Source organism: Rhamphochromis sp. 'chilingali', assembly GCF_963969265.1.
Source record: "Rhamphochromis sp. 'chilingali' genome assembly, chromosome: 17".
In the NCBI taxonomy this organism is placed as follows: Eukaryota; Metazoa; Chordata; class Actinopteri; order Cichliformes; family Cichlidae; genus Rhamphochromis; species Rhamphochromis sp. 'chilingali'.
The window spans coordinates 2,276,202-2,299,384 of NC_137944.1; the positions used below are offsets into that span (position 1 = coordinate 2,276,202).

At 40.8% G+C, this 23,183-nt stretch overlaps 1 protein-coding gene across 2 annotated transcripts in view; it reads left to right on the forward strand.

The window, feature by feature from the left end:
- thsd7aa (thrombospondin, type I, domain containing 7Aa) overlaps window positions 1-23,183 on the forward strand; it is a 237,446-nt gene that overhangs the window by 41,386 nt on the left and 172,877 nt on the right. For both annotated transcript variants that reach the window (XR_013969369.1, XM_080863183.1), the window contains exons 2-4: window positions 4,537-5,662; window positions 7,495-7,743; window positions 20,918-21,099. Coding sequence is in view for 1 of the 2 variants with exons in the window: in XM_080863183.1 (XP_080719309.1) it covers window positions 4,537-5,662; window positions 7,495-7,743; window positions 20,918-21,099 (1,557 nt within the window). In the remaining variant the exon portion in view is untranslated. The remainder of the gene's footprint in view (window positions 1-4,536; window positions 5,663-7,494; window positions 7,744-20,917; window positions 21,100-23,183) is intronic.

The window sequence follows — 23,183 nt, forward strand, 5'->3', positions numbered from 1 at the left end:
CAGAGAGAGAGAGCGTCGCCCTGTAACCATGGAAACCGTAACGCTGCCGCCTGGAACAACAGAACGTAGCTGTCAAACAAACCCAAACAGTCCTGACCCGCGACAATATGAAACAGGAAAGTACCGCAGTGTAATCCATTTATTTCAACAAAGTAACTGTATTCTGAATACCACCTTTTTAAACGGTAACTGTAACGGAATACAGTTACTCATATTTTGTATTTTAAATACGTAACGGCGGTACATGTATTCCGTTACTCCCCAACACTGAGCATGGCTTATATATATTATCATAACTCTGGATTTACTGGCCTGTACTTAAAATGTAAAAACTTTGAAGTCCGAACTTTCAATGTGGGCTGAAATAGAGACTCAGCTGGCTGCAGCTTGTTGCTATGTCAGCTTACATCAGTCGTGTGATTTGGAGGTGCAGCGTGTCCGTGGACCACGGAGGGTTAATAACACTCACCTTCCTTCCATTTCCACAATGTCACATCCAACCACCTGTGTAAAAAGCGAAATTCCCATGGTGTTTTATATAGCATTTATATTCACTGTTGACTGTAACTGCGCTCAAACTGTTAATGCTATCTTATTTTAATAAACAACACAGTCATATGCAAAACTGGGGTGGCACTTGGGGTGGCAAGGGATCATTTTAGGGTGGCACTTGCCACCCATGCCACCCTTCTAGATCTGCCCCTGGCGACAATGTAGCACAACACACGATCCACCATGTGCTGGCCATGCAAGTTGTAGACATGGTGCCTGTGCTGCTGGACGTGGGCGGCGTGGAGGGCGCGCTGGACGTGAGTGGTGTGGAGGGCGCGCTGGATGTGGAGGTCCCTCCGGCACGCCGACCTCCAGCTCTGGCTGAGTGGGTCCCTCCAGTTCGCTGAGCTCCTCCGGCTGCGGCGCGGGGCTCCTCCGGCTCGCTGAGCTCATCCACGTGTGGTGCGGGCTCCTTCGGCTCACTGAGTTCATCCGGCTGCGGCGCGGGGCTCCTCCGGCTCGCTGAGCTCATCCACGTGTGGCGCGGACTCCTCCGGCTCGCTGAGCTCCTCCGGCTCGCTGAGCCCTTCCACTGGCGGCGCAGGCTGTGGCGGCGCAGGCTGTGGCGCAGGCTGTGGCGCAGGCTGTGGCGCAGGCTGTGGCGCAGGCTGTGGCGCAGGCTGTGGCGCAGGCTGTGGCTGATCCTGATCCAATACCAATACTCTGTACAAAAACGTAATGTTTAATTGTATTTTATAAAACAATATATAGTTGTATTATGTAATTGTAATAATATAGCTTCATAATGATTACAGGACATCACACTACTTGTTCTTGTTGCTTAATAATGCAGAATTATCATATAGAAATAAAAAAAACCCTGAAGTTGTGCGCTATTTGAGCATGTTGCCTGCCTGCAGCACTAAAGGACTCTGCGAGAGACGTCTGTCTCGCCCTAGCAGCACCTGTCCCTCTCCTCCTCTTCAGTTCGCCTCAACATAAGCTTATCATATTCTGTAATATGATTTACTCTGAGGTGTTCAACTCCTCACTGTCTTGCCACATGTATCGCAAACCGCATCTTGGCTGTTTGTGGAGGTAAAATACGTCCACACATGATTCAGTTTACGCTCAGTCATTGTCGTCAGTGCACACGCCAGGGACTGCGACACATTTATACAGCCGTATGACTATGAAAGGCGTAAGAGGAAGCAATTCCTTCCAATTTAGATGATCTGAATGATATAGTTTCTTTCCACTGTGTTCCTGTTAATGAAAAACTACAAATTCACCCCAAAATACTAAAATGTCGATATTTTAATATGAGAATCGATTCTAGAACATAAATTACCGGTATCAGAAGAATCGATATTTCAATATCGATCCGCACGCTGCTAACAATTAGAACTGTGTGTATTTGTCAGTGCATTATACCAGGGAGCACTTAGCTTTTAGATTGCTAATGTGGTTCTCCATAATGCTAACATTGATAATGAATGTTATTTTGATGGGCGCTTTTACAGTCAGCTCTTAAGGACTGGAATTGAATTGCCTCTACTGGAAAGGGTTATGAAAGGCTGACTGTGAAATGTCAAGTTCTTGGTTTTATGTTTATCTATTCTCTATAATCTATTCAATAGAAAAATAAAAAATATATATTATCTTTTTCAGAGAGTAGTTCTTACAAAGTAATCACAGCAAAAATATTTTTGTGGTCTAATTGTGCTCCATGCACAATTGTGCTCAACAAGATGTCATAAGCTTAATACACTAAGTGAATATGGGAGTAAAAACTCCAAAATTAGCTGATGAACAAAGTACAGAGGCTACGCTACCAAAATATCTACTGCTACTGTAAACTGAAATTAGTTTATGAGAAAGTCAAAGACAAAAAGTCAAAGGTATTAAACATCCATGTACCTGTTATCATTATATAGATTATTACCCACTTCCATGCTGCTCTTTACACTGAGGAGAATAAACAGTACATCAGTTTGGTCTTTCGCTGAATGCATGAAGCTGCATACAGAGTACATGATATTTTCTCTGACAGCAAAAACCCGATGGAAGATCAAAAGTCTCATATATATATATGGTAAATGGCCTGCATTTGTATAGCGCTTTTCTAGTCCCTAAGGACCCCAAAGCACTTTACATATCCAGTCATCCACCCATTCACACACACACACACTGGTGATGGCAGCTACATTGTAGCCACAGCCACCCTGGGGCGCACTGACAGAGGCGAGGCTGCCGGACACTGGCGCCACCGAGCCCTATGACCACCACCAGTAGGCAACAGGTGAAGTGTCTTGCCCAAGGACACAACGACCAAGACTGTCCAAGCCGGGGGTCGAACCGGCAACCTTCTGATTACAAGACAAACTCCAAACGAGTTGAGCCACGATCGCCCTATATGTATATATTTGTAATGTGTAACCTTCTTCGTGACTGAACATCATTATGTAAAAGTCCAGACTTTGAGCTTCATCTGGTGATAATGTGCAGTATTTGTACATAACAAAAAGCAAAGCTTGCTGTCACACTGTTCATGAAGTTCTAGTTTTGTCTGTTTTCTGAGTGGGCCTATAGTGGAGGTCTGAAGAGGATTTTCCTTCTGAGGAAGCTGATGGTGAAAATAAGAGTTCTGCTTGATCCCTGCGATGACCTTCAGTCCTCCTGATATTTCTGAAAGAACGTATGCCTTGGTGAACATATGCAACAGACACAAGACAGCTATGATGAAAGAAAGAGAAGAAGTCTGTCTTCTGGACCCATGAATCCAGCTTGTTGTTTCCCCCCAAAGTAAATGCAGCTGATCATAGAATTGTTGTTAAGTAAAAACAACAAATTAAACCTCTAGAAAAACTTCAACTGCTGTGTTTTTAAATTTAACATGCAGTTGAAAGTTTTTAGTTGAATGTTGAATGTTTTAGTTGTTTTTAGTTGAATGTCAAAGGCCTCCCTCTCTGTTTAAAACGAGGGTAACAAAAACTAAGGAATGACAAATTACTTAATTATTGGCAGCAACACAGGTGTGTAGGATGGCTAACAACAACACTATAACATAGTGCGTATGCTAGCGCCTAGCGCCTAGCGCCTAGCCTAGCTAACTCATCAACAATAGGAATTCAGAATGATGCTACATGTTGTATAGAGCAGCGGTTCCCCCCCCCCGGGCCGCGGGTCGTTTGGTCCCGGGCCGTGAGAGTTGAGCCTCGGGTGTGGAATTGATGGTTTTCAGGGTTTTTTATCATTAACTCGGTTTCCCTGGGTCTTTCCCGTGTTGTAGTTGTGTCTTATTTTAAAAGAAATATTCACGCGTTACCATAGTGACCAGAAAGCATTAAGGAGCAGAGAGGAGGGCGTTACTCTCAATATTGTTGGCGCATTTCAGGAGGACGCTGCTAATAAAGTTACACAATTACACACTGAATTTGCGTTTATTGTTATATCTACAAAATACCAGTTTTTGTCGTATCTTTTATTTTGTTGTATTTACCCGCCACACCTTAAACGCCGGTCTGTGAAAATACTGTCTGACATGAAACCGTCTGTGGAACAAAAAAGGTTGGGGACCGCTGGTATATATCTATAAGATGTTAACATGTATTCCTTTTGCAATGTATCATTGTGGTTGTATTTACCTTAGTTTAACAAGCCATTAGACACAGTAAAACCACCAGCAGAGATCGTTAAAAACAACCAGAGCAGTGAAGCTGTGTAAAAAGTGCAGGGGGAAGTTTGTGTGATCACATCCAGTGGGTGAGTGGGTGGCAGTATCTCATTTCAAAAATGTGACATGGTAGCCCCTATAACTGGAAAATTTTGAGGAAATGGAGCCATGTTGTGCGTTTTTATACAGTTGTTGCTCAGACCTAACTTATTAAAATGATTAGTATAGTGTTAGAACAAGAAAAACAAGGTTAAAATATGAAACTAAATGTATTAAGATACATGGCTAATGAAAACTGTGACTTTCCCTTTGCAAAAAGCACGACTGCTGATTCTTCTCTGACCTCTCTGTTTATGTACATTTCACAGGTCCATGGGGTCGTTGTATGGGAAGTGAATGTGGTCCTGGAGGCAGCCAGAGTAGAGCGGTATGGTGTGCTCATTCTGAAGGTTGGACCACCCTGCATACCAACTGTGACCAAGCAGAACGACCAGACAACCAGCAGAGCTGCTTCAGGGTGTGTGACTGGCACAAAGAGCTATATGACTGGCAGCTGGGTGCCTGGAACCAGTGTGTCCCAGTGATGCGCAGTGCAAGGGTGCAGCGTCCAACTACGTGCACTCAGGGAGAGGAAGGAATTCAGACCCGTGAGGTGGGATGTGTTCAAAAAGCAAAGGGGGAACCTGCAGAAGATGCAATCTGTGAATACTTTGAGCCCAAACCACGCCTAGAGCAGGCCTGTCTCATCCCATGTCCTCAGGACTGTGTGGTGTCTGAGTTTAGCCCATGGACTCCCTGTTCTAAAACCTGCGGGATAGGGTTACAGAACCGCATTCGCTTTGTCCTGGCTCCACCATTGTTTGGTGGGGCAGCCTGCCCAAATCTGACTGAATTTCAGACATGCCAGCTAGGTCCCTGTCAGGGAGAAGAGAGCCTTTACAGTCTCAGGGTGGGTCCCTGGGGCCCATGCACTGTTCCACTGCCAAGGCAAACCCGACAGGCAGACAAACCACCAAGAGAGAGTGAAAAACAACCCCGGGAAAGTGATAAACTTTCTAATGAGGGAGACAAACTCACCAAAGAGGGTGAAAAACCACCCAGAGGAGATGGCAAACAGACCAGAGAGGGTGAAAAACAGTTAAAAGAAAGAGACAAACAGCCCAAAGACGGCGAAAATCCACTTAAATCCAAAAGAAAACTGGGCAGGGGAAACAGGAATAGGAAATCAGACAGGCCATCGCTACTGGCTGATCGGCCGAAACGACAGAAAAAAGCGAAAAACAAAGAAAAAAGAGAGAAATTAAGAGAGAAAGTCCAAGAGAGGTTAAGGGAGAGGGGCAAAGCAAAAGATGCTGAGACCAGAGAACTCATCAAAAAGAAGAGAAACAAGAATCGTCAGAATCGCCCGGGAGGAAAGTTCTGGGACCTACAAACTGGTTTTCAGACCAGAGAAGTGACCTGTGTGCATAAGAGCGGGGCTGTCGAAGCTCTAAGGTAACCATGACTGAAATACAATAAAGAAAATAAACTGTTATCTGTGATGTCATGGTTCTATCCTTCATAGAGTATTGATATCATTTTCTTTGTCAGCATGTTAGCTTGTCTTCTTTTTTTAAAAATCATTTACAGACTGACAGCTATAGTTAAATCTTTGAGATCTGATATTTGAGCTTGTCTTAGAGTTGACAATTGTTATTCTATTCATTACTGGTTTTAAATTAAACTCAATGATAATTTCATTTTTTTAATAAAGATGAAAAATCACCCAAAAATGTGTTTTATAAATATTTTATCATGCCCCCATTAACAAGATTACTATCAGTTTTAATTGATGAAAACGTAACATAATTAATATACACAGCTTCCAAGCTCAATCAGTGTTTTTGTATTCATTCATTTTTTTTCTTTTAAAAACACAACTTGCATCCATCAAAAGCTGAGGCAGGAATAGGCTGATGTGGTTATAGCACACCATAAACCACAACCTGATTCACTGGCTGGCTGCAGGGATATCAGAGACACAGCTGACAAAGTTGTTGCTGTCAATGTTTAAGCAACTCAAAGATCATATAAGTTAAGTAGTACACACAACTGGTTAGTTTGTAGCTGCCTTGATAGGTTACTGTAGGTCGGTGCTGATGTTTTGGTATTTGAGAATGTTAACTCTGAATTAAACTAAGTGGTATTAAACGTATGAGCCACCCAATAACTGCCACATTTACCAAAATACAGTTGCTGATTTGTTTGTTTGTTGTTTTTAACTTAAAATATACAGTAAATAATTAAAAAGGCTAATAAGCCCAGGGTTTAAAATACTCAATGTCAGTCAATGTGGCAAACATAATTGTTAGCTTTGAGCATCTAACCACAGACTAGAGGACTGGGGGATATATACAGTGTTAACTTTGGATCTGAAATCTAAAATTTAGTAAATTCAGTAACTTTACACTTTACACATGAGCCATATAAACCTTAATAAGAAACAGGCCATTTAACATCTAAAGCCTCATATGGTCATAACCAAAACATGATGCAGAGGCTTGCAGGTCAATTGAGGCAAAATGAGAGTAAAATAAAACAATTAACACAGAAAAGCAAAGAAAGTGTGCGTGTTAAAATCTAAAACATACAGAAAAGAAGAAAAATGGAAGTGTTAGAGAACCTGAAAAAAGAGAAGCATCACATCATTATCGCAAATAATTTTCTTTTGAAAAAAGTAAAGCAAACGCAGTGATAAAAACAACAAGAGCAAAGCCATGGCCTGTGGAAGCAGCCACAGAAAATATAAATAAATGACTTGGATTCTTGGAACTTCAATATGCCGATTATCACATTAGCTGCCTCAGACAGAGAAAAGCCTTGGAGTGAACGAACGGTAACAACAGAAATGGCCACTGAAATGCAGCTCGGAGTTCTGATTCTGATTCGCACTGACTTCCTCTTTTCTTCTTTTCTTTATCTGCCAGCTTTCTGTGAACCCGAGGATATTGTGTTTATACTATAAATATGATCAGTGATGTTTCAGTGATGCAACTGTCATACTTAAATGTTGTGCTTTTGCTGCAGTCATTTTGCACACAGATAAAATATTGCATAATTATAAAGCATTCAAATATTTTTTCTTTACATCAAACCAAATTTTAGCACGTCATACAGCCTGTTCTTTTTAATAACTCTTATATTATGTCAGTTACAGTATTTCTGTTTTTCCTACAAAATATAAAAAATGTGGATCGATTGTGACTTTTGCACAGTTCTAAACATGTTTTATTACATTTAAGTGGTTACATCGAGTACATTGCTGTCTTTGTTTTCATGTTCTACAGCCTATGCTCTCAGGAGACTTTGCCAGTGACCTTCCAGGCTTGTGTGATAACCAAAGACTGTGATGTGACTGAATGGTCCAAATGGTCTGCTTGCACCAAGGAGTGCTATGACCCCACCAGTCCCAAGGCGGTGTGGACTCGCACTAGAAAAGTGACCCAGTTCCCTGTGGGTGGAGGAATAGATTGTCCAGAGTTGGAGGAGAAGGAGCCCTGCACCCCCCAGAGTGACGTGGTACCACCCTGCATTACGTAAGTACATGTGCTTAACTTAATGTACGATTTTCTTAAAGCAGCAGAAAATGACTCGTTATTATGAACTTCTAGACCATACCTCCCTGTGGTAGACAGAGAACAAGGCCAGGTTGTACCTCACGTCTTTCCCACCTCTTTTTCTGGGGTGGTACAGGGCGGAGTAATCTTCGTCCATCTCAGGCTTCAAAACACAAAACTCTATTTTTTTTTCTGTGTTATTGCTGAAAGAAAACACTTTCTGCATACTGACTCAGAAAAACAAAATCTGTCTTTACATGAGAAAGATCTAACACAATTAACTTGTGTCGTGTTCAGAATTTTTGGAAGGAACCTCAGGAGAAAGGTCTGTCTTTTAAAAAAGGATTTACCTTTCTTTTGGCAGTTGAAATTACAAGTTTACACAGCGCTGTGGACCTCCAGCATGTCTCACAACAAGGATGAACTTAAAGTGGGCTGTACAACATTATATAGTGAGACAAAAACATAGATTATAGCAGCTATCTTCCTCCTGCATGGACGTGGCAGTCTTGGTGTCTGCTGCGAAGCATCCTCGTATTTCCATGACCTCGTCTGGTATCTGCTCCATCGCCTGTAAGAGACAGAAAAGCCTTGATAATCTGATGTTATTATCCATTGTTCTTCTAGTGATTCAAAATTGGTTTAAAATATCATGTTCGGGACTCTCGGACCCAGAGACGTATTCTAATCATAATCTATGTGTGTAAGCGTGTTTGCAGTCATTTCCTACAATATATCAGTCCGGACATCACGCCGAACGAAGCTTTTGACCTTCAAAAGACTGAGTGCCAACTCTCATGAGCACATTTGCAATGTGTGTATGAAAATAATTATAACCGCTTATTTCAGTAAGAGAAATCAAACATCTTCAATCCCAACACTTGGTAGAGACATTGCCAGAGTCTGAAACACCAAACTCAGTTTTCATATGGACTGACTCAGAAACTGAGATCTCAGTGACAACTTTCATTATATCTGCCTGCTCAAAATCTTAAAAACCAGACAGAGAAACGGGTATTACTGCTAGAAAAAGACAGAAAATTCACAATTAACCAGCGCAGAAACAAAAAGCGTAAACATGAAACTCACTGGCTCAAAAACAGAAAACTCATGTTTATTTTTAGTGCCTGCGTCAGGACAAAACACAGGAATTAATTAGTTTTACTCACTGTGGTGGTGATGCCTCAAAACTGATAGCTGATGCAGGCAGAACAGCGGACCCTGGCTGGGGCCCACCGTCAGCAGATGCAGGTGGTGAAGTGGGCTCTAGGAGCATTGAGCGACTACAATGGGAACCTTGCTTCCTCCTGGAAGAAGGTGCTTGTGGGAAAAAGGTTAGGAACTAGGTCCAAGAGGTCAGACGATAGCTCATCTGAGATGATGATGGTCACTGGCAGTTGGTCTCAGTTCCGCCACCGAGAGCCAAGCTTCCTCAAACAGGAAGCAGGTTGTTGTGGCAGCAAAGAATTGGCATGTGGTGGTCGTCTGGTGAGTGGGTGGCTGGGGACAAGATTTGCCAGACCACCCTCATGACCAGATCCTCAGGCAGAGGAGGGGCAGCTGTTGAGCGAGACAGCTGGAGTGATGTGATCTGAGTGCAGGGCTACAACTGCAGCAATGAGGATGTGGAACTAGAGGTGAGACACTGGGGGTGTTGTTGTTATTGTTGTCGTGGGAGGATGGATTGTCGACAACAACAAATCCTTGAGCCAGCCAGGTACAATGTCTATTACAACGGTCCCCAACCCCCGGGCCTCGGACCGGTACCGGTCCGTGAGTCGTTTGGTACCGGGCCACGAGAGTTGAGGCTCAGGTGTGAAATGTCTGGTTTTCAGGGTTTTTATCGGTTTTCAGCGTTATTTCGTTATCGTTTTTATCGTTAACTCGGTTTTCCTGGGTCTTTTCACGTGTGTTATGAATAAATTTTCTTTTTTTCGGTACCGGTACTAGTTTTATTTTGTTGTATTCATCCGTGACACCTTAAAGGCCGGTCCATGAAAATATTGTCGGGCATAAACCGGTCCGTGGCGCAAAAAAAGGTTGGGGACCGCTGCTCTATTAGACTGAAGTTCTCTGTGGGTGTTTTCCAAATCCTCTTAACAACCACTGCCTCAAAGTATTTTGGGCTGAAGTCCACAAATATGCTCCTCAATTTCCAAATCTGCACGCTCCATGACTGGTCGCATCATTCATTCATAGTTAATGGTGAATGAGGACTGTGAAACAGTTTGCCCCCCCCCCCACACACACACACACACACGCACACACACAACAGCAGCCCCTCTCGCAATGTGTTGCTCGCGCTCTCAACATTTCTGCCTGTGCGCGCTCAACTCTTTCTCTACACCGTTATATTTGTGCCACAAAACCAGCCAATCACAGACTTGGATGCGAAAAAATCTGATTGGCTGTTCTGGTCTCCAATCAGCTCGAAATGACGAAATGCAATATCCCAGAATGCATTTTGTCCAAAGCTCAAACGAGGCAGTGGCGGAGGAACACAGAGTGACGGAGTTTGAAATATTACTCTGTCTGGGTCACAAAATAAACTTTTAAGATATTTTCATGCAAGAATGTTTCTGTGTAAACTTCAAATATCTGCTCGATTCATCAAGACATCACATATTTGCATAAGTGCTCTAGTGTTTTCGGAGATGCCTGTTACCCACCAGCTGACCGGGTGGTCACTCGGGTTAAACATAATATAAAAGGCTGAACTGACAAAAAATCACTGACTTCACCAGCAGGTATTATAGGAAAAACCATAAAGCCTTTGAACTAAAACAAACGCTGTTGTGACAGTGATGTACACTGTGTTGTTGGTATATATGTATGATTTGTATCACCTTCATGTTTCCCTCTCACCACATATCCAAACCGATATCATGAGCAGCAGCTTTTACAGCTGTGGCTCCAGCAAACATCAGCTGATCCTAGAAAGTAATATTAAATAAATTCTAGCAACAGCTTATCAAGCTTAAACGTGCTGCTGTTGTTTAGCGTGACATCCGCTGGTTTCCTGTTTCTGGCGCAAAGTGGGAGCTAAACAAACGAGAGAGACGATCAGCTGATCATTGATCAGTTTCATGATTGAAGTAGCAACAGGAGAGGGAGGGGGAGAGAATGAGAGAAGAAGAGGCAGCTGTGCAGCAAAGACAGAATAACTTCAGCTTTGTGTCTTTTTTTCATTCTCCGGGACGAATCGCGTTCCTTTTCCCCTCAATACAGATGTGTTGTAATTGGTCCAGCCCAGAGTTGATCATGACCAATTGGCTAATCCACCACCTTTCATTGTTTATACCGTTACAAAAACAAACAAACAAACAGAAAAATGAAAAATCACATCAGCCCACCGGGAAAATGTGCGGGATGCTCAATGGCCAGTCCAGCTGTGCGGTCAGCTGGTGGGTAACAGGCATCTCCGAAAACGTCAGAGCACTCATGCAAATATGTGATGTCTTGATAAATCGACCAGATATTTGAAGTTTACACAGAAACATTCTCACATGAAAAAATCTTAAAAGTTTATTTTGTGACCCAGACAGAGTAATATTTCAAACTCCGCCACTCTGTGTTCCTCTGCCACTGCCTCGTTTGAGTTTTGGACAAAATGCATTCTGGGATATTGCATTTCGTCACTTCGAGCTGATTGGAGACCAGAACAGCCAATCAGATTTTTACACATCCAAGTCTGTGATTGGCTGGTTTTGTGGCACAAATATAACGGTGTAGAGAAAGAGTTGAGCGCGCACAGGCAGAAATGTTGAGAGCGCGAGCAACACATTGCGAGCGAGCGCAAATGCAAAAACTGAGTGAGAGGGGCTGCTGTTGTGTGTGTGTGTGTGTGTGTGTGTGTGTGTGTGTGTGTGTGTGTGTGTATAATAGCAAACACTGAAATACAGTTTTTGCACGCAGGAATTAATTTTGTTCACTTAAATTTAGCTTTTCTTCACTCAAAATAAATTTCTCCTCAAAATGCAACACTTGCACCTGCAAAATTTTTTTTGCGTGCGCTCAGAATAGTGGCATAAAAATAACGCCATAGCTGGCCCCGCCTACTTTCTGTTTCCATCATGGCCATGTTGTGTGTTTAGCTGTGTATTGTGTGACCAAGTTTCTGCATCTAGAAGAGCTAGTTAGTTTTTTTCTGTATATACTGTAAATATTATAAAAACATTATGAATAATATTTTTATAATAGTTACAGTATATATTATAAAGTATACAGTAATATTTATAAAGCAAATAGACCTGGTAGCTGTAGGGGTGGGAAACCTTTTTCTTCAAAACCATTTCTCCCGTGTAGGGAGGGAGGTTACACGCCTGTATTTAATTTTCGGATTTTCAGTCTAGTAGGTTAGTTGTGTTTTCATTCTTGATTGTTCTGTTTGTTTTCTTGGCTGTGCCCACACTGATGATTTCTGCATCAAATGAAAAATAAACTATTCTGTTTTTGAGACTGCAAATCTCACTGTAGCACTAATCCTTCCATTTTCAAGCTGTGCTTGTTCCTCGCTACAGTGGTCCCTCGCTATAATGCGGTTCACCTTTCGCGGCCTCGCTGTTTTTTTGTGCCATTTTGCATGCTTTTTTTTTTTCAGCGCATCGTGGTCTGCGTCCTGATCAGCTGTAGACCACTGTCAATCAATCTCCTCCGTGCCGTGCCTCCTGTACAGTACAGCATGTGTTCAACTTGTAAAATTCACATAAATCTTCGATCCTAGCAGTCTGACTCTGAAGTGCTGCACTGTATGTTTGTAAGTTTTCTCCCCAACAAACACAACAATATCGATGAAATTTTTGCAGCGTCAAAGGCGCCTGCAGTAGCACCCAAAAGGCAGAGGAAGATGCTAACCATCGCACAAAAAGTTAGACTTCTGGACATGCTAAAGGAAGGTAGAAGTTAGCGTATTTTTTGGATTATAAGGCGCATTAAGTGAAACAAAACAGTCAGATAAATCAAACTTTATTCAACTGATTCTTCTTGCTTCCTCCACTTCCGTATCATTGATTCATTAATGTTGAATTCTCTGGCAGCTGCTCTGTTCTCATGTTCTGGACCTGAAAACAGGGTTTGATCTTTGGTTTTGTTCTATAATTCTGGACTTTTTTTTCTAACAAGGTTTGAACTTTGAGAGTTTAAACAAAACAGAAAAGTGTGAAAATGTTCATGCCTGTCTGAGAAAAGTGTATAAAGTGTGTAGTGAGGGGTTTCACAGCCTTAAAACATCTATAATAATTGTAAAAAATAAAGCTGGCTACGTCGCAGATTTCACTTATCGCAGGTTATTGTTAGAACATAACTCCCGCAATAAACGAGGGACCGCTGTATAGGATTGTCAGGGTGGCACAGGTTTTCAGGGGACTCCCTATCTGACTTGGTCCTGTTTAGATCACTCAGCTTTAGACACTGTCGATAGGAGTAGGATTAGTAACCCCACCACCAATTTGACTTTCTTGTACCACTCTACTGAAATGAACATAAATGATTAACTACTCTCAAAACAGTATTTCAGGGGGAATAACTCTGGGAGTTAGCCCTGTAAGACCCAACCCATCAAAAAATAGCCGGAAAATTCAGATTTTTTTGGAACTGAGATGTTTATTAACGCTTATGACAAAATCCACAAAATGTTTTTGCTATATCATGTTCGTCATGATATATTTGTTATATATTTTTTGTATTGCACTTGATACATTGGCCATTTTTGGCAACTTTTTGTTAACAACAATGTTAATTTTAGACAAAAAAGAATTTTGTCCATAACATTTTGAAATTATGGCAAGTATTCATCATGTTGATGAGATAGATGTCTCAGTATCAAATATGGTACAAAGGGTATTATAGGGTTAATATTAATTAACAGAGCACGCAAAAGTTACTATTCTTCTGCATGGCCTGGTGTGATCAAACAATCTTGAGCTACTTTAAAAATATCTAAATAGCTAAAAATTTCCATAAAGACATAATAAGATGAGGCATCTGGAATCTCATAAAGTTTGTTGCTGGTTAGTTGATTTGTCCTGTTAATATGACTGGTGCACATATGTCTGTCCAGTTAGGTGGTAATACTGAATTTATGTATTTATCTTTATCACAAAACCAAAAAACGACATCTAACAGCCATGTGCCATTGCCTACATCATAAACTTGCAAGCATTGTGCATGAGGTTTATTGTAGCACATTATAAATCTAAAGAGTCTTCCTCTTCTGCTCCATACAGGCTGACACAGTATTCTTGCGTCAGTGTGTTGACCCAGAAAAATACCACTGTTACATGTCTTAAAGATTCCACTCATGTTTGGGTTTTGGATGATATCAGCATCATCTTACTCTTATCACGGGTGTCATTTTTTTGTGATATTCTCAAGTTACTCCCCCTGGACCATGCAAAAAGGGAAAATTGTGTTTTTATCATGTAGACCACAGGTGGTATGGATTTTTTTATGTCATAGGACAAGTCTGTCCTTTAGAGAAGTAGGGGTTGCTAAGGTAACTGTGAAGTGATCTGATACATGTGGAAGATAGATTGTTGCATGGAGAAATGACGATAGTAGCACAACATGTCTGTGACTTCTCAGTAAGACCAACATCAGGTGGTTGAATGGTTCTGAGTGCACCTCACTGTATCCAGGGATGGTTTTTTTGCTCGTTAGCCTTTTCCTGAGCAACTATAAGCGAATTCAGACTGACCAAGGGTGAGCAGCTGCATCTGTTAACACAGGTGCCATCATGGCACTGCTGCCTGTTTTGCTACTTCATCTGCTTCACTGTTGCCTTTAGCTACCATGGTGTCAGTTTTCTGATATGCCGGGCATTTAATTGCTAGTACAACAGAGGGGAGTTGTGGAGCTTCTATTAATTGTGAGACAGCTTCCCCATGTGCTATTGGTGTTCCATCTGCGCGATGGAAGCCTCTCTGCTTTCAGTTGTTAGCGCTGACATGGCACATGGCACAAGCAAATTGGAGTAAACATTTAATCTTTTACCTGTAGCTATTTTACAGGCAGCTGTCAGGTTGTGGAGAGCACAGCTGATCAACCATTCATGCTTGTATGGTTGTGAAAGTCTCAACAGCAGAGTTTAGTTGAACAGCGGCATAACCAGCATAGTCAACCTTTTCATCCTGAAAACAGGAGTTGTCCACAAATAAAGTAAGATCAACAACTATTGTTTTTATTGTGCAAATCCTCATGTGCTTAAGCTTCTCAGTATGCTCTAACAATCATGTGAGTTGCTATCAGTTGGCAACATCATCCTGGTTGCAGGGTGCGCAGTGTTGCACCAGTGGTTCAGTTCTGGAACTTTGAGAATTGCCTTCATAGCCCGTACACCTTGGTTGGGTAGAAACAAATCTGGAGTAGTAAACTGGTGTGATGTATGAAGTATCACTGGGTAGCCAATTGTCAATAAAGATGCCTTTTTAAAAGCTGCAGCTGCAGCTGCCTGGTCCTGATAACTGGGTGGCAGGCCAGCTTCTATGTTGTCAAGTTTAGTGCAGTAATAAGCTCGAGGCTTCATACATGGGGGTGTCTCGCATGAGTACAGCATTTCAATTTCATTCAGTTTCATTTATATATTGGTTTAAAGTAATCAGTAGCCATTGCCCAGTGATGGGGTAGACTATATATCTTTCTTCAGTGCCTCAAAGACTCCTTCTGCACCTTCTGTCCATTGCAGCTTGGCTTTATTGTTGCTTCGACTTATTGTCCATATTATAGCTGATCTCGACTTATTGTCCATATTATAGCTGATCCACAGGCGGCTATATTCTGCCATTCACAGGAAAGAAAACACCTGGCCCATGGTTAACTGTTTGGGCGCTTTGGTCACAGCTTCTGTTTGGGAAGGAGCAATTAGCCTCCTTTCCAATCCAATCCAGTTTGATCTATATAGCACTTTAAAATGGCCAGCACAGGACCAAAGTGCTGTACAGAAAATAAGTCAAAACAGTAGAATAAAAGAAAACACCAAAAATAAATAAACAAACACATAATACATAAAAATTAAAACAGCCCTATATTAAAAAAGAAAACAAGATAAAACAGCAAAGAATAAACTAAAAACAACTAAAATAAAACTAAAAGCCCACATCTCACGTGGTGTCAAAGGCCAGGGTAAAGAAACAGGCAGGGAAGTGGCCTGTCTAATCTCTAAAGGGAGATTGGGAGCTGCTACAGCAAAAGCACGATCTCCTCTAAGTTTACGCCCAGTCCTGGGTACATTCAGGAGCAGCTGATCAGCTGACCTGAGAGAGCGGGTGGGTGTATAAGGCTGTAGCAGCTCAGAGAGATAAGATGGGCCTAGGCCACGGAGAGCTTTAAAAGCAAATAAAAGAATTTTAAATTGAATCCTAAAAGAAATGGGCAGCCAGTGAAGTGAAGCTAAAATAGGGGAAATGTGTCCTAATGGCTTTTTTTTGCCAGCTGCCTGAGCTGAAATAAGCTAGCTTTTTATCACTGCCTTAATCTGATTTTCAAACTTCAGATCACAGTCCACTTTGACCCCCAGGGTTGTGACAGCTAGTTTAACATACTGTGCCAAGGTATCTAAATACACATCGGGGGTCTCGGTGGGGCTACCAAAAACCATCGCCTCTGTTTTTCTATCATTGAATTTTAAAAAGTTAAGAGACATCCAAGCCTCAATGTCATCGAGACACTAAAGTAATGGCTGTGTAGAGTATGTGCCTTTTTTCTTTAAAGGGACATAGATCTGACAGTCATCAGCATCCTTTCCCCACAAAGTTGTCTACCAAGACACTTCTGTGTGTTTTTGTTGGCTGAATTGCAATTCAAACCTAGGTCAGGTGGTATAGGTGTACTACTGTCCAAAGAGAATTTGTGAATCAAGGTGCATGTTAGGGTGCCTGGGTCGTCGACCCAGTGTTTTGTGTTTTTGGGCTTTTGTTACGTTTTGTCATCCAGCAATCAATGCTGAGTTTTGGAGTGCACTTTTGCCTGCCGTGAGTCTGCACTTTGGGTCCTTTTCCTGCCTGCACACAGCCTTCACACGGCAGTGCAAGGGTAAATGAAAAAAGCTGAACACAAATCAATCACAGTATACAGCTGAGCATCAGAAACAACAGTGTGAAGCAGTGATTCATGATGCATTGATTGCTCTGAGGCAACGGACCAAACAATAGTCTTGGAGTCAGGATGTTGAATTGCTAAAAATTGTTGTATTGCAGAAACTTATGATTTATTAACACTTCAATAGAGGGCGGATACCTATTGCTTGCTGTAGAGTAATTTCCATGGTTGTCTTACTCACCAGGCTCTTGGCTGCCATCACAAACATTTATCAATATTCTAATGGTACCAATCACTGCTGCTGAAACATGAATTTGTTTATTTTCAGGTAGAATCCACTCAAGTACTTTCAGAGCAGATTCCCACATGGGACCTAGTTTATGTGACTCATTCAAGCACGGTATCACCAATGCATGATGGGTCTTCATCTAGTATTGATAATAGTAAGTTCAATTCATGTCATACCAGAGTCGATCTATTGTTTAACGGGATAGTCTCTCCTTCAATGACAATGCTAATTGTAACCCCAACATACATTATTTGCACTAAAATAGAATAGCCCTTTATTGTCATTGTATGTGTACAACAAAATTATGGGTGCTCCACGCCAAATGTTCAGGAATAAAATATAAATAGTAAGACACCAGGAATAAATAACAATGAGTTCTTCACTCTGTTGAAGTGTGGGATGAGAATGATTATACAGTTGGTGTTGTCCAGACTGCCTTAGTCCTGGTTGTTGGTCATGTTAACTCATACCTCATCTGCCTCAAGGACCTGTTGGATTAATGATGTGCTGAAGGTTGCAGCATTGCTACAGCTAGAGCTGGTGCTTGTGGTTTGCTTCTGGATCAGTGGTCACCAACAGCACCTTTCATCTTGTCTTTCTTTTGTTTGGTTAGTTTTCCCAGCTTTAGTTGTCTCAGTTTATTTGTCAAACATTTGTTCATTTTATTTGCTTGGTGTTTTTCCTAATCGTTAACATGATGGACAATATGATCTACAACCAACAGCCATGCCAGCTTATTCAGGCCTACCACATTTCCACTCACTTTTGCACTTCATGTAGCATGGCCTCCACTGTCATTACCTTAAACAGGGTTTCTGTTCCAAATACTGCCTGTTTCACCTTTGAATCTGCTTTGAAAGTTGTGAAGAAATTTGGAAAGATATTAATCATCTGTAATTTTTTCTCCCTTCACTCTGGAGGGGTCTACTCTTTCTGGATAAAATGTTCTCAGTACCTCCTACATGTCTGTGTGATGTCCTCCAAACCCTTCACTGTCTTTCCTTTGGCATAACTGTGGGAGCTTAGCCTTGGTAAACACATCTCCAGTAACGCGTTTACCTACCACATGCATTAACAGAACTTTGATGTCTCCAGCATTACTCCAGCACTGCTCTCCTCTAAAGCACTGATAAATTAATTTGCACCCTCAGTGAGGTCTGCCAGCTTATCTGCCAACCCTAGATTGCAGTAGGATCTTCTTTTGGGCCAGAAGAGTGATCAAAAGGACTTCCTTCTGGCACCAATGATTATTATTTTGATTCATTAATGGATCTTTAAAAGGATTCACTCTGTGATGAGAAAAGTCATTGGGAAAGTGAAGGATGTGTTTATGTAGTTGCTTTTCTTTTCGGAGAGAGTTTTCTTTCATGTTCCACTCAATGAGCCTTTGGACCCCCAGATCTGGTGAGGGATGCCACAGGGGCTGAATTTTGCTCCAGCTCTCTCATTTTGTATCCCCTCGACCACACTTTTTACATGTGCCAGAAATTTCTTCCAACATCTCTGGTTTATTAATTTCTCTAGCAAATAGGGTGTGTATGGTACACGTGCAGATCTATTCTATCTGGTTGTTTCTCAGCTTCCATTGTTTCTCTGATTTCATTTTCCAGTTGGTCAGCTCTGCCTGCTATTTGGTCAGCATTAATTTTTTCGCTCCTTGTGTACTCCATCCAGTCCTTCAATGCCGACAGCTCTTCAGCCACTCTGCTGTCACAAGATGCTTCTGTGCTCTTAACCAGGCTTTCCTCTCCTGTGACCAAGGAGCCAAACTTCCTGGAACATTTAGAATTATGGGGTCATTCACCTCTCTGACTATCAGAGGCTGTGTTAGTGTAGGAAAAGCTGTTCACATGCTGCTATTTACATCTTCATTCCAAAAACCTCTGGAATTCCCAAAAATGGATTTAACTCTAGGGCTGCTGTGAGTGTGGCTGATTACACAATCTGCTCGATTACTGCAGCTTGGCTTTGGTAAACACGTCTGCAGTGATGTGTTTACCAAAGCATCATCTTGATACTTCAATACTAAACCCAAAAATGTTCTCATTCCTTGAGTTTCTGTTTGTTTTGAGTTTATATTCAGGCAATGATTTCATCTTTACTGCTACTTCCCTTTTTTCTTTATAGATATCCCATTATTGTTTAATATGAGTTTACATAGTACAGTATTTAGCCTGTCTATTTTTTATTGCATTTATACCATATCCTGTTTAATTTGCCTTATTTATTTATTTATTTATTTATTTATTTATTTATTTATTTATTCATAACTTTATTATCAGTTTTGTCCTGATTACATTGTATCACCAATATATTATTCACCACTGCCCGTAGATTATAGATTGTTAATTTCAGCAATCACAGTCAGTGCTCCTATATAAACATTACTATCCCTAACAATGTCCACATTCAAGCATGCTCGGTCACATCTAATTTCTTGTTTTGCTTATACATGTGTGGTCTTAAGGTTTTTGCTTCTAGTTATACTTATTATTAACTCATGAATCACTTATAGTCGATTAGTCCACTGGAGGGCACCCTCATTGGTGCTTAGCAAGATTTTCTCTTTTACATTTTCTGTTTCTAGTCACACTTACTGGATCATTAATTGCTTAAGGCCTACATCTGTACTGCCATATGGGGTGGAGCATCATTTGATCCAAATGATCTCAGAATCAGCTCACTGTCACAAGCGATGGCGGGGACTCAAGCGCAGAGCAGAGTTCAGTTTTATTTACACAATCATCAGGTGCAGAATATATACAGTGGGGGAAATTCGGAGTTACTAGGGTCCAGGGGGAAAATCCGAGAAGGGGAAGCTCTCTCACACATGCTCTCTTCTTCACACATGTCCACACAGCGGGTAGGTTACGGGTCCAGGAAAACTACTCACAAGAGAGATCGGTTACGCAGAATCACAGATTTACACACGGAAACTTCACTGAGGCTAGAGGCTCACTAATGTGTCTCACACAATCATCCAGCGTTGAGACTGCGTCTCGGCCTTAAATGGCAGACACATAATGGCAGCCTGACGGGCAACAGGTGTGAGGGCCAAGGGCGGGAGCCCGCAGTGAGCTCCGCCCAGGCGGAGAGGCAAGAGAAAGGGAGAGTAAACAAAAACACATGTAGCCTTGCGGGGCCGGCTGCACAGGCACGGGGACCATGACACTCACTCCACTTTAGTTACAGTCATTCTCTTCCTTTCTGTCATTTTCAAAAATGTTTTCCTTTTTCTAATTACTTTTAAATCTCTCTGCTAGCACCTTTTTCTTTTCTTCTTTCCTTATTTAAAGGATTACCTTCACATAATACTCTAATCAACTCACACACCTATATAAATAATATACAGCAATTTTACTCTTATTGTACACTTCATTGAAAACTGTTGTGGTCTCTATGAGCCCCTTCATGATGCATGTTTACACATTTTTTTATAAACCATATATTTACTCGAAGTCATGTGCTAGTTTGATTTGATTCTATTCTGACCGTTGTTTCATGGTCAGAAACACTAAATTAATATGTCAGCAGTCGCTGCAGGAAGACAAGCAGCAACTTGTCAATGGCACAGAAGACCTGCTCAGCTCCTTAAAGCTGAAAGTATGTGTGATAGTCAGAAAATTAAGCCTATTATCAAGTAGGCTGTGCGACTCGCTGATTAATGGTCTCAATAGCTGTACTTCACCTTCACAGTTTGATAGTTTTTGCTTGTATCTGCATCTTTCTTAGAAAATAATGAGCAAAAATGTTGTTCCATGTTATCAGTTTATTTATTGATTCACAAAGGAGCTATACCTATATATTCTTCTTGTTGTCACACATCCGCAGGTACAGCTGGAAGACCACAGAATGGACAGAGTGCAAGGTGGACATGCTACTGAGCCAGCAGGACCGCCGACGTGGAAACCATACAGGAATGTGTGGAGGTGGTACTCAGACTCGGGAGGTGTACTGTGTGCAAGCCAGCACTGACACACCATCAAACCTTAGTCCTCTCAGGAGCAAAGAAGGTAATTTTTCTGTTTTATTAAACAAAAACACTCCTGAGAAGGTAAATGTTGTCATTGCATTGGTCTTTTTCAAAATTAACCTCCATCCGGTTTCATTGTCTGATTAAGGCTTGTTTCATTATATCTTAAAACCACTATCATCCTTACAAGAACTGATTTCAAAGGTAAGACAAGCAAACAGCAAAGGAACAGAATGAATGGAAAATATCTGTCTGAATGACAACACTGTGTATTACTTGAAGTGTTGCTTAGATTGAGAAAGCATTTTGTGTTGTAATTCTCATACTAATTTTTTATATATGCATGCTATTTCAACAGAGGTGGCATGCATAGTACAGACATTGTATAGTGCAGATACTTGTGTTAAGAAATACTCCAGTAAATCTTGAAGTACTGAATCAACTTCTTTACTCAAGTAAAAGTGAATACCATAGACATAAAGCAAGAAAGTAAAAAGTAGCTCAGTGAAGACAATTCTATCATCTATTTTCGTGCACAGGTAACTGGACCTTCTGCAAATATAATATTAGTGCATGACTAAATACTAGTTTTATTCAAACCTAAATTCTAATGGATGTACTTGAATCTGTTACCTAGGACACAAGCAGTAAAAGAGAATTAAAAAAAAAAAATACTATTTTCTGTTGCCTACATGGTAGAGTGGGACACACACCTGAACAGAACAATGAGGGGTTAAAGTGAGAGTCTGCAAGTGAGGGAACACAAAGATCTGCTGTAGTGGCTCAGCATGGGGAAAATATCAACAACTCACAATGATTTCTGACATGAACTCTGACAGATTTTCTTAGTGGACAAGCTGTGATCAACTGACCCGCTGCTCTTTGTGGATTTACACATCTGAACTCAACAAGATGGAATTAGATGCTTCTAAGCTTCTAATCTTGGCTGAGTTTCATTTCATACACTAATAGTATACTGTATATGTTCTTTATAATAAACAGTATAAAGGTAGGATAATGATTGAATTCACTGAATGAATCTAAGCATCATCATCTTAAATGTAAATTAATCTGTGCTACACTTGATGTAACCCAACAGTAGCCATAAGTACCACAGCCACAGTGTATCAGTGCACAACACAGTGCTTTACAGTAAAAAATCACCACATGTAAGCTAACCTGTTTATCCTGCAAAAAACTACCCAGAATGTAATACAACATTTGAATAACACAAAATTAGTATACTTACTTTTTGCAGGATGCTTCACATGACATTACATATAATTTTTAAATCTGCAGTGTTAGTAAGCAGCCCTTAAATTTAAATGTAACCTCTCTTCTTCCTGTCCTGTTTTGCCTTTTCTTAGATCTTTCACTATTTCTGAGTGAAGTTAGCTCTCCTTTGTTTTTGTCCCTGGAACTAAGTCAGGAACTTTAGCTAGTTTGTTTGTTTGCTGATGTTTGTTGAGCTAATTAGACATGTTGTAGAAAGGTTATTTAATGTAAAAACAATATTCCCTTTATGCTTATCCCTCTTAACCCTCTGGTTTGTTCAAAATCACTTTCAGCTTGTTCGTGGCCAAAAGTGGCCAACAGATTAGGTCTGTAATTTTTTATTATTTTTATGTTTTGTTTTGTTTTTGCCATTTTTTCTGCATAAGGCTTTTAAGTAACTTCAGTTCTTTTCATAAATATAAGATAATTATTACTTTTTAAATTTATAACCCTTTAAACACCAGTTTGTTTGTCCACTGCACTAGCCGGAAGACAACCTCAAATCTCGCAATTGTATATAATTGCATTGCTACTGAAATTTCTTGTATTATTTTTTTTGACTTGGTTTTTAAGATTAGCATCAGTGCTGTTCATCAAGACCAAAATTTCAATCAAATCCATAATTTTAACCCTTTAAATACCAGTTAAATCACATAATTTTAATGATTTACATAGGGATAAAAGCATAAAATCCCCATTTTTTTCTAAATAATACATGCAAACTGATTTCTTTTCTAACCATGGTGGAGGTTAGATGCATAGCAATAATTAAAAGTATCAATGAGTTTTATGCATCTTTGGGTTTTTTTTGCAGTGACAGAAAAACAAGAAAAATCCCTCTCAGCTTGT